This window comes from Cyprinus carpio, chromosome B12 (genome assembly GCF_018340385.1).
Source record: "Cyprinus carpio isolate SPL01 chromosome B12, ASM1834038v1, whole genome shotgun sequence".
Classification (NCBI taxonomy): domain Eukaryota; kingdom Metazoa; phylum Chordata; class Actinopteri; order Cypriniformes; family Cyprinidae; genus Cyprinus; species Cyprinus carpio.
In genome coordinates, this window is record NC_056608.1 from 10,753,655 (window position 1) to 10,773,402 (window position 19,748).

Genomic DNA, 19,748 nt, shown 5'->3' on the forward strand with positions numbered 1-19,748 from the left:
ATCTGGTTCTATGTTCAGGCGTGCCAGCTGCCGTTGTTCTCCTACATTGTGGAGCGGCTATGCGCATGCTGCTATGAGCAGGCCTGGTATGCTAAGCTGGGTGGAGTGGTGTCCATTAAGTTCCTGATGGAGAGGCTTCCTCTGATCTGGGTGTTGCAAAACCAGCTGACTTTCCTCAAAGCTCTGCTGTTCGTAATGATGGACCTCACAGGAGAGGTAGAAACATTTTGTAATGTCATTAGAAATCATTGATGTTTGGGTTCCCTGCATGAACTTGTGTATCCCATAATTGCTCTCACAGGTGTCTAATGGCGCAGTTGCAATGGCAAAGACCACGCTGGAACAGTTGTTGATACGCTGTGCCACTCCTCTGAAGGATGAGGAGAAGACTGAGGAGCTTCTGTCTGCCCAGGATAAATCTTTCCATCTGGTGACTCATGACCTGGTACGGGAGGTCACCTCTCCCAATTCCACTGTCCGCAAGCAGGCCATGCACTCCTTGCAGGTGCTGGCCCAAGTCACAGGCAAGAGCGTCACCATCATTATGGAGCCTCATAAAGAAGTGAGTGGTATTTTTTGATGCGATAATAAAGACTGTGGCAGGACTTTCTTTGCTGACTCCTTTCTTTTGCCCTCCCAAAATTTTTCCTGGCCCCACTATTTAAAATAATACATTTATATTGATACATTTATAATGAACTTTTTATTAATTATATTTCATTTATGTTTTATTTTCTAATAAAGAAACCATTTACAACTAAAATTTTATTACAGTTATTTAAAATTAATATTACATTTATATTTATTTTTAAGTTTTCTTTGCTACTATAAAAACTATTTGCAATATCAGTATTTTCATTTGTTTTACATTTTTATATTTAAATAACTAGGCTTTGCAAGAATGAATATACCACTCCAATTTGACAAGCATTTTTTGCAAAACATAATCTGTCAGTTTAATATTATGTTGACTTAAATCAGCACAATTCATGGCCACAATATTTCACAGTTATATAACACACTTATATTTTGTAAGTTTAGATAATGCTACACTGGACAAGTGACTGTTCCATCAATTCTATCAACACGAGCCCAGGGCTATCACACAATTCTTATTGTTAACTCTTGCAAGGAAGGAACATTAGGCCAGTCAGCTTCCTTCCTCTATTCAGGGAAAGTTTAAAACTCTCCTTTTTTCCTCTAGGTTCTGCAGGACATGGTTCCTCCAAAGAAACACCTTCTGCGACATCAGCCCGCCAATGCTCAGATCGGCCTTATGGAGGGCAACACCTTTTGCACCACCCTACAGCCCCGCCTCTTCACCATGGACCTCAATGTGGTGGAGCACAAAGTCTTTTACACAGAGGTCAGTATGAAAGGTTCTGCTTATAAGTTGGTAATATGAAATCACCAGTGTGTTGATGCTCTGTGTGCTTCCTCTCTGAGCTCTGGTATCTCTGATTTGACACAGTTGCTGAACCTGTGTGAAGCTGAGGATGCTGCTTTGATGAAGCTGCCCTGTTATAAAAGCCTTCCTTCACTGGTGCCGCTGCGCATTGCTGCTCTCAGTATGTGCTACTTTTTTATTCATACATATACAAGAAACTATATATAGGTCTCTTCTAAAATCTAGTGAGCTGCCTGGCTGATTTTTGCCTACACAGGCAGGTACCTTTCTTCTAAGGCAGCATGCTAACTGAAATGGATCCTGATAAGTGATTGATTTGGAAGAATTTACATAGGCAGCAGCTCTATATATATACAAATAAACCTCCACACACAGTTGATTGCAAATTTGTTGTTAGCATGGTGCTAAGGTAAAGTACTCCTTGTTTAATTAGATTTAACTTTACCAAGGCTGCATTCATTTGACTCAAAGATACAGTAAAAACTATTTTTTATTTTTTTTTTTACCTGTGATGGCAAAGCTGAACTTACAGCACATTACTCCACATGATCCTTCAGAAATTATACTAATATGCTGATTTGGTCCTCAAGAAACATTCTTATTGATGAAAAAGTTGTACTGCTTCATATTGTAATGGACATTGCATTTTCTGCTGAGGATATATTCAGTGCTGCCTTCAAGGTTTGATATCTTAGAATGCAACAATATCATACTTCTTACTTTTCTGTTTGTAGTGTGCCTGGGATGCCTTAACATGCTGCCTACATAGGCAGCTCACTAGGTTTTAGAACAGTGACCTGTTGTTTGACACTGTCACATACTGATAAATGTAAATGTTTTTGGTGTCTGCCACATAACTGGAAGAAAATTAAAAATGTGTCCGTCTTTATAATTTTTCTATTTTACCCTTCCGTGTGTGTCTGTTCAGACGCCCTGGCGGCCTGTAACTACCTTCCCCAATCCCGAGAGAAGATCATTGCTGCCCTCTTCAAGGCCCTCAACTCCACTAACAGTGAGCTCCAGGAGGCCGGAGAGGCCTGCATGAGAAAGGTTAGCCCTCTTCCTCCACAAGCCTCATTTCCTTTCTCCTTTCTCTCAGTCTCTTCCGCACACTCTTCCTCTGCCCTGCTGCCTCTAATGAGTCCTGCCTGAAAAGATCAATACAGGATGGAGTGAAACAAGCTGAGAGGAAAATGAATTTGGCCGTGATGCATCGTCTCATTGCGGAAGGCTGGCGTGGCCTTTCTTTTTGCACTGGTTTTAGAGTTTTTCTGCTCCTGTGAATTGACAGGACAGTAGCGAAAAACAGGGTTTTAAGATGCTATTATCTTGTAGTCTTCCTTGTAGGGCATGTAAAAGCTCTATTAAGCTCTCATGGGCTGTTTAATGGCTATATATATGCTTTGAAGTCTGAGTGTGTTTTTGTGTTTGTGTGTGTTTGTGTGTGTCTGCCTGTGTCTCTGTCTGTGTGTGTTTGGGTTTATACTCACATGCGGCCCCTGCTGATGATGCTCGGAGACTATCGCAGTCTGACACTCAATGTGGTCAACAGACTGACATCTGTCACTCGTCTCTTCCCCAACTCCTTCAATGACAAATTCTGTGACCAAATGATGGTAAGGACAAGTCACCATTGATAATAAGAATGTTTTTCTTAATTAAACACCAAATCAGATTATTAGATTTCTGAAGAATGATGTAAACACAGAAGACTGGATTAATGGCTGCTATGTATTTAAGTTTAATAAAATTAAATGGAGAAAAAAACTATTTTATTTTATGTATACACTACCAGTCAAACATTGTTGAACAGTAAGATATTTAATGTGTTTTTTTTTTAAGTCTCTTTTGCTCACCTAGTCTTCATTTATTTGATCCAAAGTACAGGAAAAAAAAGAAATATTTTTGACTATTTAAAATAACTGTTTTCTATTTGATTATATTTTAAAATGTAATTTATTCCTGTGATTTCAAAGCTGAATTTTTAGCTTCATTAATCCAGTCCTTCAGAAATCATTCTTATGTTCATATTTGCTGCTCAAAAACATTAATTTTTATTATTATGTTGAAAACAGGTTTTTTTGATGAATAGAAAGTTCAAAAGAATAGAATTTATCTGAAATGGAAATCTTTTGTAACATTGTAAATATATTTATCACTTTTGTTATATATATATATATATATATATATATATATATATATATATATATATATATATATATATATATATATATATATATATATAGATATATATGACCATGTGACCATGAGCACAGACTCAATGTTTCTTCTGCTCTTGCAGCAACATCTGCGTAAATGGATGGAGGTGGTGGTGATCACACATAAAGGAGGCCAGCGTAGTGATGGCAGTGTGAGTATAAGCTTGTTTTAATATCTCTGTTGAATTATTTGTTGTACTTCACAAGGGCGGCAGCCTCGTTATATATCAATGTGCGGAAGGGGTCTGTAGATACAGAGAGCTGAGATGAGCTCTCTGGACTGGACTCCCTCCTCCAGCCCAGATCGCCCCACTCAGACTCTGTGAGTGGCCATATTACAATCAATGATTAATTAGGCGCCATCCACCCCCAGTCCGCCTAAGTAACGAGCCTCAGAGTTCTGGATCCTTGTTATCTTGTTGGACAGATAACCTTGTAGAGTAAGAAGAGGTGAGAAGTGGAGAAAGCCATTCCGTTTCCACGTTTCAAAACGAGCTGCCATTCTTTCTGTCTTGTTCACGCCCTGCCTTTCTCTAAAATGTATTATAATTACATGCAAATTGGCCCTCTGTTCCTGCAGTTCTTAATATTCTTACAACAATGACAGAATGACCAGCCATACATGACAATGAGGTGGGGTCAGTCGGGTTCAGGGTTGGAAGGGTGGGGGGCATTCAGAATACTAGTTCCAGAAGATTAGTTTAGTCATACAGAGAAAAAGAAGGTCAGTTCAGGGAGAGCGTACAGATTTATCCTTATGAAAGCATATACTCAGATAATCCCATGCTGGGGTGCTGCTTCTGTACTGGGTTTGTTCTTCAGTGCTTGAATTTCAATGTTTTCTCAGTGTAAAAATATCTTGACAGTGTCCCAAATATAGTGCAAAAGATGCAGTCAGCGATTATGAAGACTGTGCCTTGTTTTCTGTGCCATTCTGTGCAAAGGGATTTTTTTTTTTTCAGATTTATCACAAAAATTAGTTATGTTCATGTTTTACCCCTGGAAAAACAAATCTTACAAATATATGCTTTTAGGAATACTAAAATGTTGGATTTGTGATATGTATGACATTTGATGTAATGTTAATTTAATTATTAAAATTAATGCAAGTTTTGATGTAGTTAGGGATGCACTGTTATTGATACTGGCATAATTATCGGGCCAAATACTGTACTCATTCTCATTAAAATGCTCTGATTATTTAGGTTACCTTTGAACATTATTAAATTGTGTGCATTACTTGTTTGTCAAGATAATTATTAAAATATTGCATTTAAATGTTTAGTAACAATCACGGTTTTGAAGTTATGCGTCATTTAGCGCTATGGTCCTAACGGCCATATTTTTGTATGTCCTAATTACTAATACTAAAATCCTAATTACTAAATCCTAATACTAATTAATAAGTATTGTGTATTCAGTATTGCTGAAATGCTGCCAATTTCAATTCAAAAAAGCTTTTTTTTTACCTCACATTTTTGGCCTTTGCAACAAGTGCGCAACCTAGAAGAAAGATTGCTTTGCACAGAATAACACATGCACCGCCTTTCACATGAACCCATCTCCTCAATCCATACAGCAGTCATTACCCTCACTGCTTTGCTGATTATTTGTTGTCTCCTGTTCTGGCGCAGCCTGCCATGGAGGGTGTAGAGGTGAGATGGCGGCCTGCTGTGGGGTCTTCACTGGCTCCGCTCTCATTGTGCTCGTGGTTACTCTGTGCTAGTGTTTGTAACCGTATCTCTGTGTCTGTGGTGTTGTGTTTGACATCTAAGTTTCACATTTCTGAGGTGGTCCCTCTCAATCCTGCAACCAAATGATGTCCCGCGGATCTATGATGTTTTCAAGAACCAACCTGCCACTCTGACTTTCCCAATTTCCACAGATGTTCCTCAAATTGTCACTGTTGATTATATATTACAGGAGGTACACTTTTTCACAACTGGTTTTCACTAACAGTCACTGTGATGCATTCCTTCATGCACTTCTGCAGGAAATGACGATCTGTTCAGCCATTATAAATCTCTTCCACCTGATACCAGCTGCTCCACAGACACTGGTGAAACCTCTGCTGGAAGTGGTCATGAAAACGGAGAGGGCGATGCTCATAGAGGTACAAGATTGGCATGCAAAAAAACATAGAGGTGTCAAATGAAATTGAATATAAATACCTATTAGTATTTATTTCAGTCCGCATTGAAATCAAGATAATAACACTAATTTGGCAGATTTGTAAATTAGACCATACACACACACACACACATTTATATTACACAAATTAGACCATACACACACACACACACACACACACACACACATATATATATTACACACACACACACAGAAAAACTACTGTTAAAAAGATTGGGATCACTATATATTTTTGCGAACTTTTATTCAGCAAGCATGCATTAAATGATCAAAAAGACGCTTGTTTGAAAAATGTTTTCAACATTGACAATAATACAGATTGTTTGTTGAGAACCAAATCAGCAAATTAGCAAATGATTTCTGAAGGATCATGTGACATTGAAGACTTGAGTAATGGCTGCTCAAAATTTGACTTTGCACAGGAATCAGTTAATTTTTTATGTGTGTTAATGTTTAGTTTAATTTTTTAGTATTGGAATATTGTGGTTTTATACAGTTTGCATGTTGTTACTCCACAGGCTGGCAGTCCCTTTAGAGAGCCACTGATCAAGTTCCTGACGCGTCATCCATCTCAAACGGTGGAGCTTTTCATGATGGAGGCCACTCTCAATGACCCACAGTGGAGTCGCATGTTCATGGTTTGTTTGTTTTTTCATTCTTGTCCATACCTCATGCTGTATTGTGTCTTTGTTTAAAAATTCCTTGCCATTATATCTTATGAATGTTGCTTTTTTCTTCAACCTTTTTTTATTTTTCTCATTTGCAGAGTTTCCTTAAGCACAAAGATGCCAAGCCACTTCGAGATGTCTTAGCCTCTAACCCAAATCGATTTGTCCCTCTGTTGGTTCCAGCTGGGTCTGCAACAACTGTGAGACCTGGGTCTCCTTCCACCAGCACTGCCCGCCTTGATCTGCAGTTCCAGTCCATCAAGGTGGTCCAAACACTCTCTTAACTGCACCATTTACGGTTTGATTTTTTGTATTATGTGCTTGTTTGTAGAGCCTGACTATTAATGAGCATTAATAAACTCCCTCAGATCATAAGCATCATTGTGAAAAATGATGAAGGCTGGTTGGCGGGTCAGCACTCTTTAGTGAGTCAGCTCAGGCGCGTGTGGGTCAGCGAGGCTTTCCAGGAACGCCATCGCAAAGACAACATGGCTGCAACCAACTGGAAAGAGCCCAAACTACTAGCATACTGTCTGCTTAGCTACTGCAAGTAAGTGTTTTCTGTTTGATGGTCAGACATTAAACAATTCACAAGTTAAAGTGCCCCTATTATGGGTAATAAAAGGTTCATATTTTGGTTTTAGAAGTCCCCAACAATATTTGACATGCATGCAAAGTTAAAAAACACTTTCATTGTCTTATAATATGCAATTATTTGTACCTCACTTGCTCAACGACTCCCAAACGATTCATTTTTCCAAACCCCTCCTTTGCATAATGATAATCTGCGGGGATTGGTCCGGTTCGTCTTATTTTCATTTCATCTTGTCTGTAATTTCTGATAAAGCAGTGTTTGTGAGTGCAGTGCTGCTTTTTGTACAGCGTTACCAGGGAAACCGCTATTTTTATCGCTCATAATGGCAAAGAACGAATTTGCATTTTCATTCAGACCAATGCGACAAGACCAACACGGTCTTGGTATTCGTTTTAAAAATGACTCATTTCAAAAATCCATAATAGGGGCACTTTAAATGTTGTAAATAGCTTGGAAAATGGTAATGTTTTTACCTTGAGTGTTTTTCACTGAATTTTCTTTCAGACGCAACTACTCTGAGATTGAGCTACTCTTTCAGCTTCTGAGAGCCTTCACTGGTCGCTTCCTGTGCAACATGACCTTTCTGAAGGAATACATGGAGGAGGAGATACCAAAGAACTACAGCATCACACACAAACGAGCGCTCTTCTTCCGCTTTGTGGAGTTCAATGACCCACACTTCAATGATGAGCTCAAGGCAAAGGTGAGGTTATACAATTTGTACATCTGTGTATGAGTATTAACATGTTAAGAAGAAACTCCCATGGATTTTGCCTTTGTGGTGACCGCTCATTTTTGATTAAGAGCTACCACGAGTGTAACTGATGCCATGAAATGGGCCTCCATGGTCAGCATAATAAATTCCACATTTCTGTTGAGAGTGGCCGGCATCACGCTCTCTTAACACTGACCATCTAATGCGGCTAACAACCAGCCCCTGCTGAATATGTATGCTCAGGAGGGGAGGGCGACAAGGACTGGTCGTGCATGACGCACTTGGTTCTCAAAAGCACGTCTTCACAGTCAACCGAAGTCTTTGAAGAAGCTAATGAATATTTATCTGCAGATTACTCTAATAGCCATTGCTCATACGTTGAGGCTTTGCCTTTAATCAGCCCTGGAGAAGAAGATGGGTAACTTAGATGATTTAGCAGGGCTCAACACAAAGAATGTTTTCTGCTAGCTCGAATGCATCAGTAGTTTAGATTAGTTCTTTTGGGTGACATTTTCACTGTCACTGAGGCAAAATGAAAAAAAAAATGTGCAGTTGGTTTAAATGATAACATATCACATAGATTAATGTTGCATTTTTGGCAATGTTCCCTTCTTTGTTGATTCTTTTGAACAAACACCTGTAAATGGGTGTTTATAGTGGGTAAGCACTACCTGGAATACATGGACCCACTGGTAAGGCAAGGCAAGGCAAGTTTATTTATATAGCACATTTCATACACAATGGTAATTCAAAGTGCTTTACATTAAATAAAGTAAAATAATCATGGAAAAAAAAATCACAAAAGTAAAACAAGGAATTTAAAAACTTTGAAAATTAATTAAACATTGATTTAAAATGAATTTAAAACAGTTAAAAATAGAAAATGATTTTACGTAAAATACAGTGAAAAGTAAAACAAGGAATTTAAAAACTTTTAAATTTAATTAAATGAGTTTTGAGTCTAGATTTAAAACTGGCTAATGTCTCTTCTGGAAGCTGATTCCAACTGCGGGTGGTGGCATAACTAAAAGCGGACTTCCCTTGTTTTATGTGAATCCTTGGTATTTCGAACTGACTCGATCCTACTGATCTGAATGGTCTGTTAGGTTTATATTCAGTGAGCATATCAGCAATGTATTTCGATCCTAGGTCATTGAGTGATTTATAAACGAGTAAAAGTACTTTAAAATCAATCCTAAATATAACTGGAAGCCGGTGTAAGGACCTGAGGACTGGTGTGATATGCTCAGATTTTCTGGTTCTGGTCAGAATTCTGGCAGCAGCGTTCTAGATGAGCTGCAGCTGTCTAATGGTCTTTTTGGGAAGGCTGGTGAAGAGACCATTACAATAGTCCACCCTGCTGGTGATAAAGGCATGAACAAGTTTCTCCAAGTCTTGGCTGGAAACAAAACATCTATTTCTTGCAATGTTTTTTAGATGATAATATGCTGATTTAGTTACTGCTTTGACATGACTACTGAAACTAAGGTCTGTCTCCAGAATCACACCAAGATTCCTGACTTGATTTTTAGTTGTTAGACCCCTAGAGTCAAGGTTTGCATTTACCTTGAAAACTTCATCTTTGTTTCCAAATGCAATGACTTCAGTTTTTTTCCTTGTTTAACTGAAGAAAGTTCTGGCACATCCAACTATTAATTTCATCATTACATTGACAGAGGGAGTCAGTGGGGCTGTAGTCATTTGGAGATAATGCTAGGTAAATCTGGGTATCATCAGCATAGCTGTGATAGGCAATTTGGTTCTTTCTCATTATTTGACTTAGTGCGAGCATATACAGGCTAAATAAGAGCGGTGCAAGAATTGAGCCTTGTGGGACTACACATGTCATGGACGTCTACTTAGACTTATGCTCTCCTATACTCACATAATAACCTCTCCCTTCTAAGTATAATTTGAACCATTTGAGTACCATTCCAGAAAGCGCGACCCAGTTTTCCGGTCTCTTTAGTAGTATGTTATGATCAACAGTGTCAAACACAGCACTGAGATCTAGTAATACCGACACTGATATTTTGCCAGAATCAGAATTTAAGCGAATATCATTTATTATCTTAATGAGCGCTGTCTCTTTGCTGTGATGTGTTTGGAAAACAGATTGAACATTGTCCAGGTATCCATTTGAGTTTAAGTATTTGTTCAGCTGATTTAAAAACTACCTTTTCTATAATTTTGCCTATAAAAGGAAGAATTGATATTGGTCTATAATTGCTCAAAATGGTGTTATCACCATCTTTTTCAGGGGGGGCTTAACAACTGCAGTTTTCAGGGAATTAAACAGGTCAATTGGGATATTCAAGGCTGTGTTTCTTATTCCCAATTAGGATTGCAAAGGGGTGGAAAATTTCAGGTAAATTTCCATAAACTTTCCTTTCCAATAATTGGTGTATTATTAAAATAATGTAATGTTTACGTTTTTTATGTTTTTGTTATGTTAGTTAATTTACTGTTGATTTGTTTTCTTTACCCTGTTCCCGCTTCATTTGTATTCATGTGAAATAATTCCATCAAGTTTGAATAAGAGATCAAATCCCAGTTTATTAAAATGAACTGGAGGTACTCCTCAAATTGCCACCCCCTACGAAGACATTGAGAAACGGTAGCCATGTATCGGCAGGTAGTCTTCACAGCTTTGATGGCTGAGGCTGCTCTTGCGCTGCTAAATCACCCTTCACAGCCAAACAGACGTTGCATCCCAAACATTCCCTAGGAGAGCTCAGCAGCTGCGCATTCTTAACAGAATACACGTTTAAGGTGATGTTTTCAGGCAGCTGGAGCCGCAGCGGTTTGGGCTGTGATGGATCGTGTAGAAAAGTATTTGTTGTGATCCATCACTCATGCGAACGGTAGAGGGGCTCATTAGGACGAGGGATAATGAAGGAACACCTGCAGCCCCATGGCCCCCATGTTTAAATAAATCCACATGCTGATGCACACTTCAGCTAGCAAACAACACAACCATTGTGTCTGACTAGACAAACTATTGTCTTGTACAAAGCTAGTATTAGTATTATCCAGTATCTTAAATTACCAAGTGGTACGTGGATGACATACTAGTTAATCTCTGATATTTCTTTCAAATTAATAATGTAGAGCAGAAACAAAGCCATTAGTGTTAAAAGTTGCTAATCATGTAACACATAAGAGTTAATGTATGGGAAGTCAGGGCTTGAAGGAATTAGGGGTTTTGAGCATCTAAAAACATGGCCACAACTTGTCAGTGAAAGTAATATAATGATGTTCAGGGTGATTAATATCAGCTAACTTACAAATTAACCAAATCTGAGGTGCTACGTTGTGCTTTTCTCTCTGTTCTGTCATCATCACACTTTTTAATGGTTCTATCTATGACAGCGCTGCCAAAGCAGCCATGGTTTTGATCATTTAAGCAAATTACAACATGCCTAAAAACTATAAAGATTCACTCACCATGAACCTTTTCCATTAAAGTTAACACCGAGCATTAAGCAGAATTGTTGGCATATGATTAAATATACACTCACGTGAAGACTCCAGTGGCCATTAGTTCTTGTTATACATGAAGCAGGTTACCCATCATAGGGGGCAGCTATTCTGAGATGTCTTTCTATTATTATAATTATTAGTGATGATGATGATGATAATAAACAATTACATTTTTGTCATTTAATTTTATACAGTTTATTTATATAAGCTATAACAACATCATATATCTATGCCATGATGTCAAGTTTGGAGTCCAAGACCTATGGGATGAACAACAGGCAACAAAATAATTTTTCTCAAAGAATTGTAATGCTTCCCAGACACCTTTCTAGTTCAGTCAAGTCGAGCTTTATTGTCATTCCACTACATGTGTGGAACGGAATGTCGTGTCTCCACGGTGGGCAGGACCACGGTGCTACATAAATAAATATAAATGTTCAACACAAGATGTAAGAACAGTTTTTAAACCTTCATAGATAACTTTCTGAAGCGGTAATTTAACTATACATATACTATAAATAGTTGACTATACATACACATAACCTAAGACAGACTATACAAGTACTTTACATAATAACTGTGCATGATATTATGCAAAAAAGGTGTTTAAGGTTAAGAAGCAAGTAGTGCAATATGATTTGTGGTGCCTTCACAAGTAAACATAATACATAAATGTAACTTACATGTTATTTGTGTCCACTTTCCAGGTGTTGCAGCACATCCTGAACCCAGCCTTCCTATATAGCTTTGAGAAAGGAGAAGGCGAGCAACTATTGGGGCCGCCCAATCCAGAGGGGGACAACCCTGAGAGCATCACTAGTGTCTTCATCACCAAGGTTACCCTCTCCAGCAGCACCTTAAGCAATGCTTTCACTGTCTTTTATCGAGTCACCAGTTTATCTAGGATGACCTCTGGCTGTTATTTCACCAGCAGAAATGTCAAGGCCACAATAAAGGTCATAGTGTTTGTTTTCCAATCAATGAAGGTTAATAGCCTTCATTTATTTCACGCTTAAATTGATTGTCTCTCCCCTGCTGGTAATCATAGCAAAGAGCAAACCAAACAGCCCGTTTGTTCCCCAGGTTTGTTTTCAACACCTCCAGCAGGAAAGGAAGCTGTTCAAATTTAAACAGACTTTTAAGTCTGCTATATGCCTCACACCCCTAAAAAGAATGCATCGTTTAGTGTCTTGTAACACATTTTTCCCGTTATTATAGGTTCTTGATCCTGAGAAGCAGGCAGATCTGGCCGACTCATTGAGGATCTACTTGCTTCAGTTCTCAACTCTGCTGGTAGAGCATGCTCCTCATCACATCCATGACAACAACAAGAGCAGGAACAGCAAGCTGAGGCGTCTCATGACCTTCGCATGGCCTTGCCTGCTCCCCAAAACCTGCGTGGATCCGGCCTGCAAATACAGCGGCCACCTCTTGCTGGCTCACATTATCGCCAAGTTCGCCATTCACAAAAAGATTGTGTTACAGGTAGGCATGCACCAAAATTTCAGTTTCCAAGAATACTATGAAATAATTTTTTTCCCGATTTTGTTTGGACAACAATTTAAATATTTAAAATTTTTATTCCTGTTAAGGCAAAATTTTCAGCAGCCATTACTTCAGTCTTCAGTGTCACATGATTACAAAGGAATCATTGTAATTAATGGTCGACCGATATTGTTTTTTTGACTGGCGATATCTTGGAAAGCAGGGGGGCCCGATTGCTGATATAAAGCCGATATATATAAAAAAAAAAATTATATTATTTAAGAAATTTGAAATCATTTGACAATGGATTAAAAAATAAATGTATAAAATAAACATACTTTAGATGACAAAGTATTTTTCACAAATAGATAAATATTTAATAAAAATATAATTAAAGGAAGTAAACACTGTAACTAACAGGGCATTCAGTATTCTGGGAAGTTTGTGTGCATTGGGAATCATATTTTTCAAATAAAACCAGGGTAACACTCATTTTACATACAGCACACAGTAAAAATGACATGAATATGACAGTGGGCAAATGCATAAAGCACAGTATAATTTGAAATCACGAGTTTAAAGTTTAAAGCATTCAATTCACACGGACCGACCGTCACACAGAGAACACGCGGTCATGCTGGATAATAAAGCACACTTCACCAGATCTCACAGCTGAATTAGACTAAGTTTGCGAGGTTTGTGAAATTAAATGTTCATTAGTCATTCAAAGAGTTGTTTAAATGATATAAATGCGTATTTACTGAATGCTGACTGCAAACGAGAAAGCATTATTATGTTTGCCTATTACTAATAATATAAAAACAATCGTTGTAATACTTTCTGTATACATTAATTCCTTTGTTCAACCGTTCTATCTGATTATTAGACCGACTTCTATCCGTATTAGACAGAATTGTTAACAATGACAGTAAACAAGGGGTAGAACATGAGCACTGTGTGCTCAGGCGCTGCCATTCTCAGCGCCGTCAAAATAAAAGTCCGCCTCGAACACATTGGCCAAGCAGAAAAGCTTATCGGCCTTGGCGATATATCGGTCGACCACTAATTGTAATATGCTGTTTTTGTTCTCAGTTACTGTTAATTATTATTGGTGCTCAATTAATAATGGTTCTTATTATTACTTATGTTGAAAAAAGTTTGGCTAGATAATATTTTTTTGGGAATCTTTATACTTGTTTTCAGAATTCTTTGAATAGCAAGTTTAAAAGAACATAATTGATTTGTAATAGAACGCTTTATATATTTCTCTAATTTAGAAATTATGTCTCTGCATATATCAGTTTGAAAAACTGAATGCAGCCTTGCTGAATAAAAGTATTAATTTCTTTAAAAAATCAAATCAATATTACACTGGTAAAGTAATACAATATTTTTTTTTCTATTTTCTAATTTTATCTAAGCCATTTAAAAATCATTAGAGCCTATATATTGCTGTGATTTAAAAGACTACATTTAGGGGATTCATTTTCTGCTTTTTTTTTCTAAATTTTTTTGGCTTGGGCCATGATGGAATTAAAATGTATTCAACAGACCAAATCTTTAGTGGCTTTTTCTTTTTAATTAATGAAATAACATGACATATCAGCTCTTTGGCAGATACAATTTCTCAAACCCAAATACTTCACTTACCTCAACATTTAAAAAAAATAGATTTGAGCTTTTGCTATTCAAAATTTAGTCTTTTGGAACTCATTTCAATATTCAACTTCTTCCTTCTGTGAAATGCTGTTAAAAGTGTCTGTATTGGTTCTCTGCAGGTTTTCCACAGTCTGCTAAAGGCTCATACTATGGAAGCACGTGCCATTGTTCGGCAAGCCATGGCAATTCTCACACCTGCAGTACCTGCTCGGATGGAGGACGGTCATCAGATGCTCACACACTGGACCCGCAAGATTATTGTGGAGGAAGGCCATACAGTTCCTCAGCTTGTCCACATACTTCACCTCATTGTACAGCACTTCAGAGTAAGTAAAATCACCTAACTCTCACTAGTTATGCTGCAGATAATTTAATAATACAGTATTCACATTATTTATTTTTTTATTGCACAGCCTTAGGTATTAGTTTATTTAGTAGGTCATATAACATTTAGTTTTTTGTAGAGTTTGCTTGAGTGTATGTTTCTCTGCCTACAGGTATATTACCCAGTGAGACATCACCTGGTTCAGCACATGATCAGTGCTATGCAGCGATTGGGCTTCACCCCTAGTGTGACTATCGAGCAGAGGAAGTTGGCAGTGGACTTAGCCGAGGTGGTCATCAAATGGGAGCTCCAGAGAATCAAAGACCAACAGGTTTGTTAGCAGGAGTTAAGATGGCAAAATCAGTTTTTAGGTCTTCTGTGATTTTTTTTTTTTCATGCAATTAAAATTTATTGTACATTCCTGGCAATTAATTGTGTATGAATTTTCACTTTCCTCAGCCTGAATCGGAAGCTGATCCAGGAAGTGTGGGTGAGGGTACGAGTGGAGCCTCTGGTGCTATGAAGAGAGGAATGTCCATTGACTCGGCACAAGATGTAAAGAGATTTCGCACTGCAGCTGGTGCTGTTGGCACGGTGAGGAAACCTTAAACGGCTCGCCGCAGCCTGAGTGTGACCACTGTAATCAGTCTCTCACGCTCTGTATCCTGATGGACTGTGCCATGTTTGAGTACATTGGCTGTATTGTGTTTGTGTTTGTATGTGCAGGTCTTTGGCCGCAGTCAGTCGATGCCAGGCACAGAGGCTCTACTTAACAAACCTGTGGAGAAACAGCACATAGATACTGTGGTCAACTTCCTCATCCGCATTGCCTGCCAGGTAGTTGCCCATGAAAGTAGCCACAGAAGCTGGCATGGCGTTAAACACAAACAAACAAGCAAACATTCTCATACCTGCTTAGTGAATCTTACCGGAGTGTCTACTAATACTTACACAAGCTAAATCCAACTCTGTGTCTGCAGGTAAATGATAGCACTAATGTGGCAGGCTCCCCTGGTGAACTGCTGTCCCGTCGCTGTGTGAACCTCATGAAGACTGCCCTCAGACCCGACATGTGGCCCCGTGCCGAACTTAAACTGCAGTGGTTTGACAAACTCCTTATGACTGTGGTAAGTCTGAACACTTGTGGGAACACTTCTTTTATTCATTTACATTTATATTTAATCATTTAGCAGACGTTTCTATCGTATAATAAATTATATCAATTTGAGGCTGGATATGAGATTTGTGAGTTCTTGGTTCTTTATCAAAAGTAAATGAAGAAATATCTAGACTAATGTGAAAAAAAAAACAGCAGATTCACTCTCTGACAGTAGGTGGTGCTTTTAGAAAAGCAGAAATACGCTGGTTACTCTGTGACACAAAGTGTTTCATTAATTTCTGTTTTTGACACTCATTTGTCACAGAGAAGACAGGAAGACGAACAGTGTTTGCATGTTTTCAAACAGCAGTTTAGATTTTTGTGTTCGCTATGGTGTTAATCTAATAACACCAAATAAAAGTGTGCAGAAACAAGAGAGCCAGTTCTGGGTTTCTTCCTCTGCTATTCACTCAATCTAAATAAACTACTTTGTGAGCGCTACCAAGATGTTATTTTATGTAACAGCAGTGTCTCTGGCCATGTGACGAACAGCAAGAATTGGTTAGCTAGTTTTTTTTCACAGTGCAATGGAAAAAATTAACGACATGCAGATGTTTGTGTGATTCTGAACAAACACATTAACAACCGTTCATTCAGATTAAACCGTTATTGAAGATCTTGGAGAAGATCGCCATATCCTGTTCATCTCATTTCCCTCTTCATTATTTCCAATGCCTTTCCAAGTAGTTTTTATTCCAGCCAAATCGATATCCTGACTCTTATGAATGATTTTTCTTTCTTTGGAGTTCAGTGGTGTGACTAACTCAGCTGTCATCTGAGAGAACAGCTCTCAGTTAGTGAGCGTCCTCCACCTGCACTATAATCACTGCAACCTCCCATCGCTCTCTCACTTCCTCTCTCATTCCACCTGTTATCAGGCAATGGGCTTCCTGTCGTTCGGACACACCACTCTATCGATTCTTTTCAGGGCCTGACAGTTATGCAGCTCCCTCTGCTCATGTAGCCCTGTGATTGAAATGCTCTGATATGGCAGAGAGGAGGCTGTCTGTACCTTGGAGACTTTGACAAAGGACTTTTAATTTGTCCTTTGCTCATCCAAAGTTTAGATCATGCTTTCTTGTCCTCCTAGGAAGTATACAGAGCAATTAATGCTTTGGAAAAATTGATGTTCTGTACATATGACACATGCGGTCTCTCTTGTGCCCTCTTTTCAAACAGCCAGAAAAGCTGACGATTACCATTCTACCATATCTTACATCTTTATTTTCAACATGGGTTTGACAAACAGGTCACTCATATTCTGTGCCCCAGAGCCCTGTTGAGGAAGTGAGGTGCTCTTTTCAGCTCTCTTATACAAACTAATGGCCAGTGCTGCAAATCCAAGGGGCTTTTATCATCTCATTGTGTCGGCTTGTCAGTGATTAAAGGACAGGCTGCAGTGGCATGAGGGGTTTTTGTGGTATAGTTATGTGTAATTGTAATTGATTTAAGGGCATGATGATGGGGGTATGTTATTTTTTTTTATGCTTTATTTAAAAGTGTTTAGTAAAATTATGTAAGCATTGCTTCAGGTAATCAATCAAGTAAACAGTTGGTTAATCAAAAACAATAAATCAAACATACAAATGAAGTAAACAGTGCTCGAGGTACTCAAAAAAAAAAAAAAAAAAAAAAACACTACCATTTTTTGTTAAATTTAAATAAAAAATAAAAAAACACTACCGTTCAAAAGTTTGGGGTCAGGATGTTTTTAATTAATTTTTTTTTTTAGCATGAATGCAACAAATTGATCAAAAGTGACGTAATGATTTCTTTTATGACATTCTATGGCCCTTTTTACAAGATGTAAAATAAGTCTCAGATGTCCCCATAGTATGTATGTGAAGTTTTAGCTCATAATACCACACAGATAATTTTTTTTTATAGCTTGTTAAAAGTTTCCACTTTTAGGATATGAGCCAAAACTCACCTTAAAACTCACCAGAACAGCAAGTTGGAAAACAAAATATGATCACGCATGATGCATTGGTATTGATCCCTCTTTCAGAATCAATTTTTGCGAAATTCCAGTGTTGAAATGAACTTCATTTGTGAGGCAGTTAGACATAAAATGATTGGCACAATCACATAAGAATTTACAGAATTTTTTTTTTCAGGACATTTCCTTTGAAAAAGAAAATTAACCACAGTGTCCTCAGCAGCTCAGATGGAGGGAGTCTATGGAGACTCCTATGTTCATTCGTGCATCCCAAAACACAACACTACTAATGCCTCTTTGGTGCTGATAAGCAGCAACTGGAAGAAAACAGTAATGGCGGACTGCTGCATCTCACTCTGGGCTGTCTAATAGGGCAGAGATAGTCACAAATGGCCGAGACTTTTTCCCTACGATGATGTGTACATATGGAGAATCTGGAATCACTTGTTCTCTTTCAAACAATCGCTTGGTGTCTCACTATGGGAATGCCCCCCAGGCGTGATAGACTATGGAAGCACCAATTACACCATGTCTGTCCGAGTGACGGACCAATCACAGCTCATGACAAGGAGCCCACCCCCTCCCTATATATACAGCTGTGATCCCCGAAATGGCATTTTTGTTCTCTTCTCCGTGAAGAATTTCCTTCGTAGGCATGCCATCAAAGTTGATGTTTCCGAACGCAGTGTAGTCAAGGAGAAAATCTGTTGCGGATTTTCTGCTCGTTATTGAGCTTCTTTGCTTCACTGTTATTAGTGTTTCCTATACTAGCTAACATGTGAAGGTGAGCTAAGTTAAGGGGATATTTGACTGACAATTTTCAGTGTCAAAGGTCGCCTTGGAGAAAGGGAAGGATGCCTGGTAGATGCGGAAAGTTGCTCGCACTGTAGTGTAATGCTGGACAGGTTTGCAGAGCGAAGGCTTTAAGTGGCAGCATCTTCCAAAGAAGATCAAAGATTCCCAACCCTCTCCTCCCCATGATCTTTCATTATGGGGGGATATTATTGATTCAGAGTCCCCTGAGTTTGCACCGCTTTTCGACCAGCAGTTGGTTTCATAGTGCTTTGAGATTGTTGAGCTTTTCGACCAGCATGAGCAAATGCTAGCTCGTCTCCTCCGAGCTGAGCCAGACAATGAGGACGATGATGCTATCCTGTCTGCAGTCCAAGCGTCCAGGCCGGTGAGTGTGCAGAGTGGTGATGTGGCATCGACGGTGGTGGATTGCGACCTAGTTAAGGTCTGTAAATACGCTGCAGCAAAGCTTGGCATCACTTGGCCTGTTACTCCATCCGGGAGTTAAACAGGATATCTATGATGGGAAAAGGCTCACTTCCCTCAGTGAAACAACTGCTTCCTGCTGTGCCGGCGTGTATAGCAGAGATGAAGCGGTCATGGGATCAACCCTTTTCTCATCATGTGCCCATCAAGGGTTACTTGTGTCTTGATGTGTGTGAGATGGAGGGGCTTGGGCTCTCTAACCCTCCCAAGGTCGAACAGTCAGTGGCTCACCACCTGCATCCGAACAGGCGGACCAATCTCTCATCGGCTAGCCCCTCCCTCCCTGGGAAAATTGAATGCTTCAGCGCTTCCATGTACCGGAAAATTTATAAGTCTTCGGCACTAGCGGTGAGGGCACTGAACGTCACTTCATTGTTGATGGCCTATCAAGCCAAATTACTGGAGGAGCTGGGTACGCAGCTAGACACTGATAATCTGAACCCGGCGGTCTGGGAAGAGATCTGCATCATAATGGATCTCAATCTTCGCACCTCACTGCGGGTGAGAGGTCGTTGTGGCAAAGTCTCTCGAGCATTTGGGACAGAGAGAAATTGGATTTTCTCCATGCTCCCTTAGATTAGAGCCGGCTGTTTGGCCAGGCTGTTGTGGTGATGAGACAGAGCTGCGACCTCCAGAAGGAGGAAGGACTGCTAACAAAAATATC

The 19,748-nt window shown here is 39.0% G+C and overlaps 1 protein-coding gene across 1 annotated transcript in view; it reads left to right on the forward strand.

Annotated features, from left to right (window-relative positions):
* Nucleotides 1–19,748, forward strand: part of LOC109061734 (transformation/transcription domain-associated protein) — an 81,273-nt gene that overhangs the window by 19,014 nt on the left and 42,511 nt on the right. The window contains exons 25-44 of the mRNA XM_042735307.1: nt 19–216; nt 302–562; nt 1,205–1,366; nt 1,472–1,568; nt 2,337–2,471; nt 2,891–3,024; nt 3,711–3,779; nt 5,262–5,282; nt 5,621–5,740; nt 6,297–6,416; nt 6,545–6,709; nt 6,815–6,996; nt 7,546–7,744; nt 11,947–12,075; nt 12,458–12,724; nt 14,503–14,709; nt 14,881–15,039; nt 15,168–15,302; nt 15,435–15,545; nt 15,689–15,835. Of these exons, the coding sequence (XP_042591241.1) occupies nt 19–216; nt 302–562; nt 1,205–1,366; nt 1,472–1,568; nt 2,337–2,471; nt 2,891–3,024; nt 3,711–3,779; nt 5,262–5,282; nt 5,621–5,740; nt 6,297–6,416; nt 6,545–6,709; nt 6,815–6,996; nt 7,546–7,744; nt 11,947–12,075; nt 12,458–12,724; nt 14,503–14,709; nt 14,881–15,039; nt 15,168–15,302; nt 15,435–15,545; nt 15,689–15,835 (3,018 nt within the window). The remainder of the gene's footprint in view (nt 1–18; nt 217–301; nt 563–1,204; nt 1,367–1,471; nt 1,569–2,336; nt 2,472–2,890; nt 3,025–3,710; nt 3,780–5,261; nt 5,283–5,620; nt 5,741–6,296; nt 6,417–6,544; nt 6,710–6,814; nt 6,997–7,545; nt 7,745–11,946; nt 12,076–12,457; nt 12,725–14,502; nt 14,710–14,880; nt 15,040–15,167; nt 15,303–15,434; nt 15,546–15,688; nt 15,836–19,748) is intronic.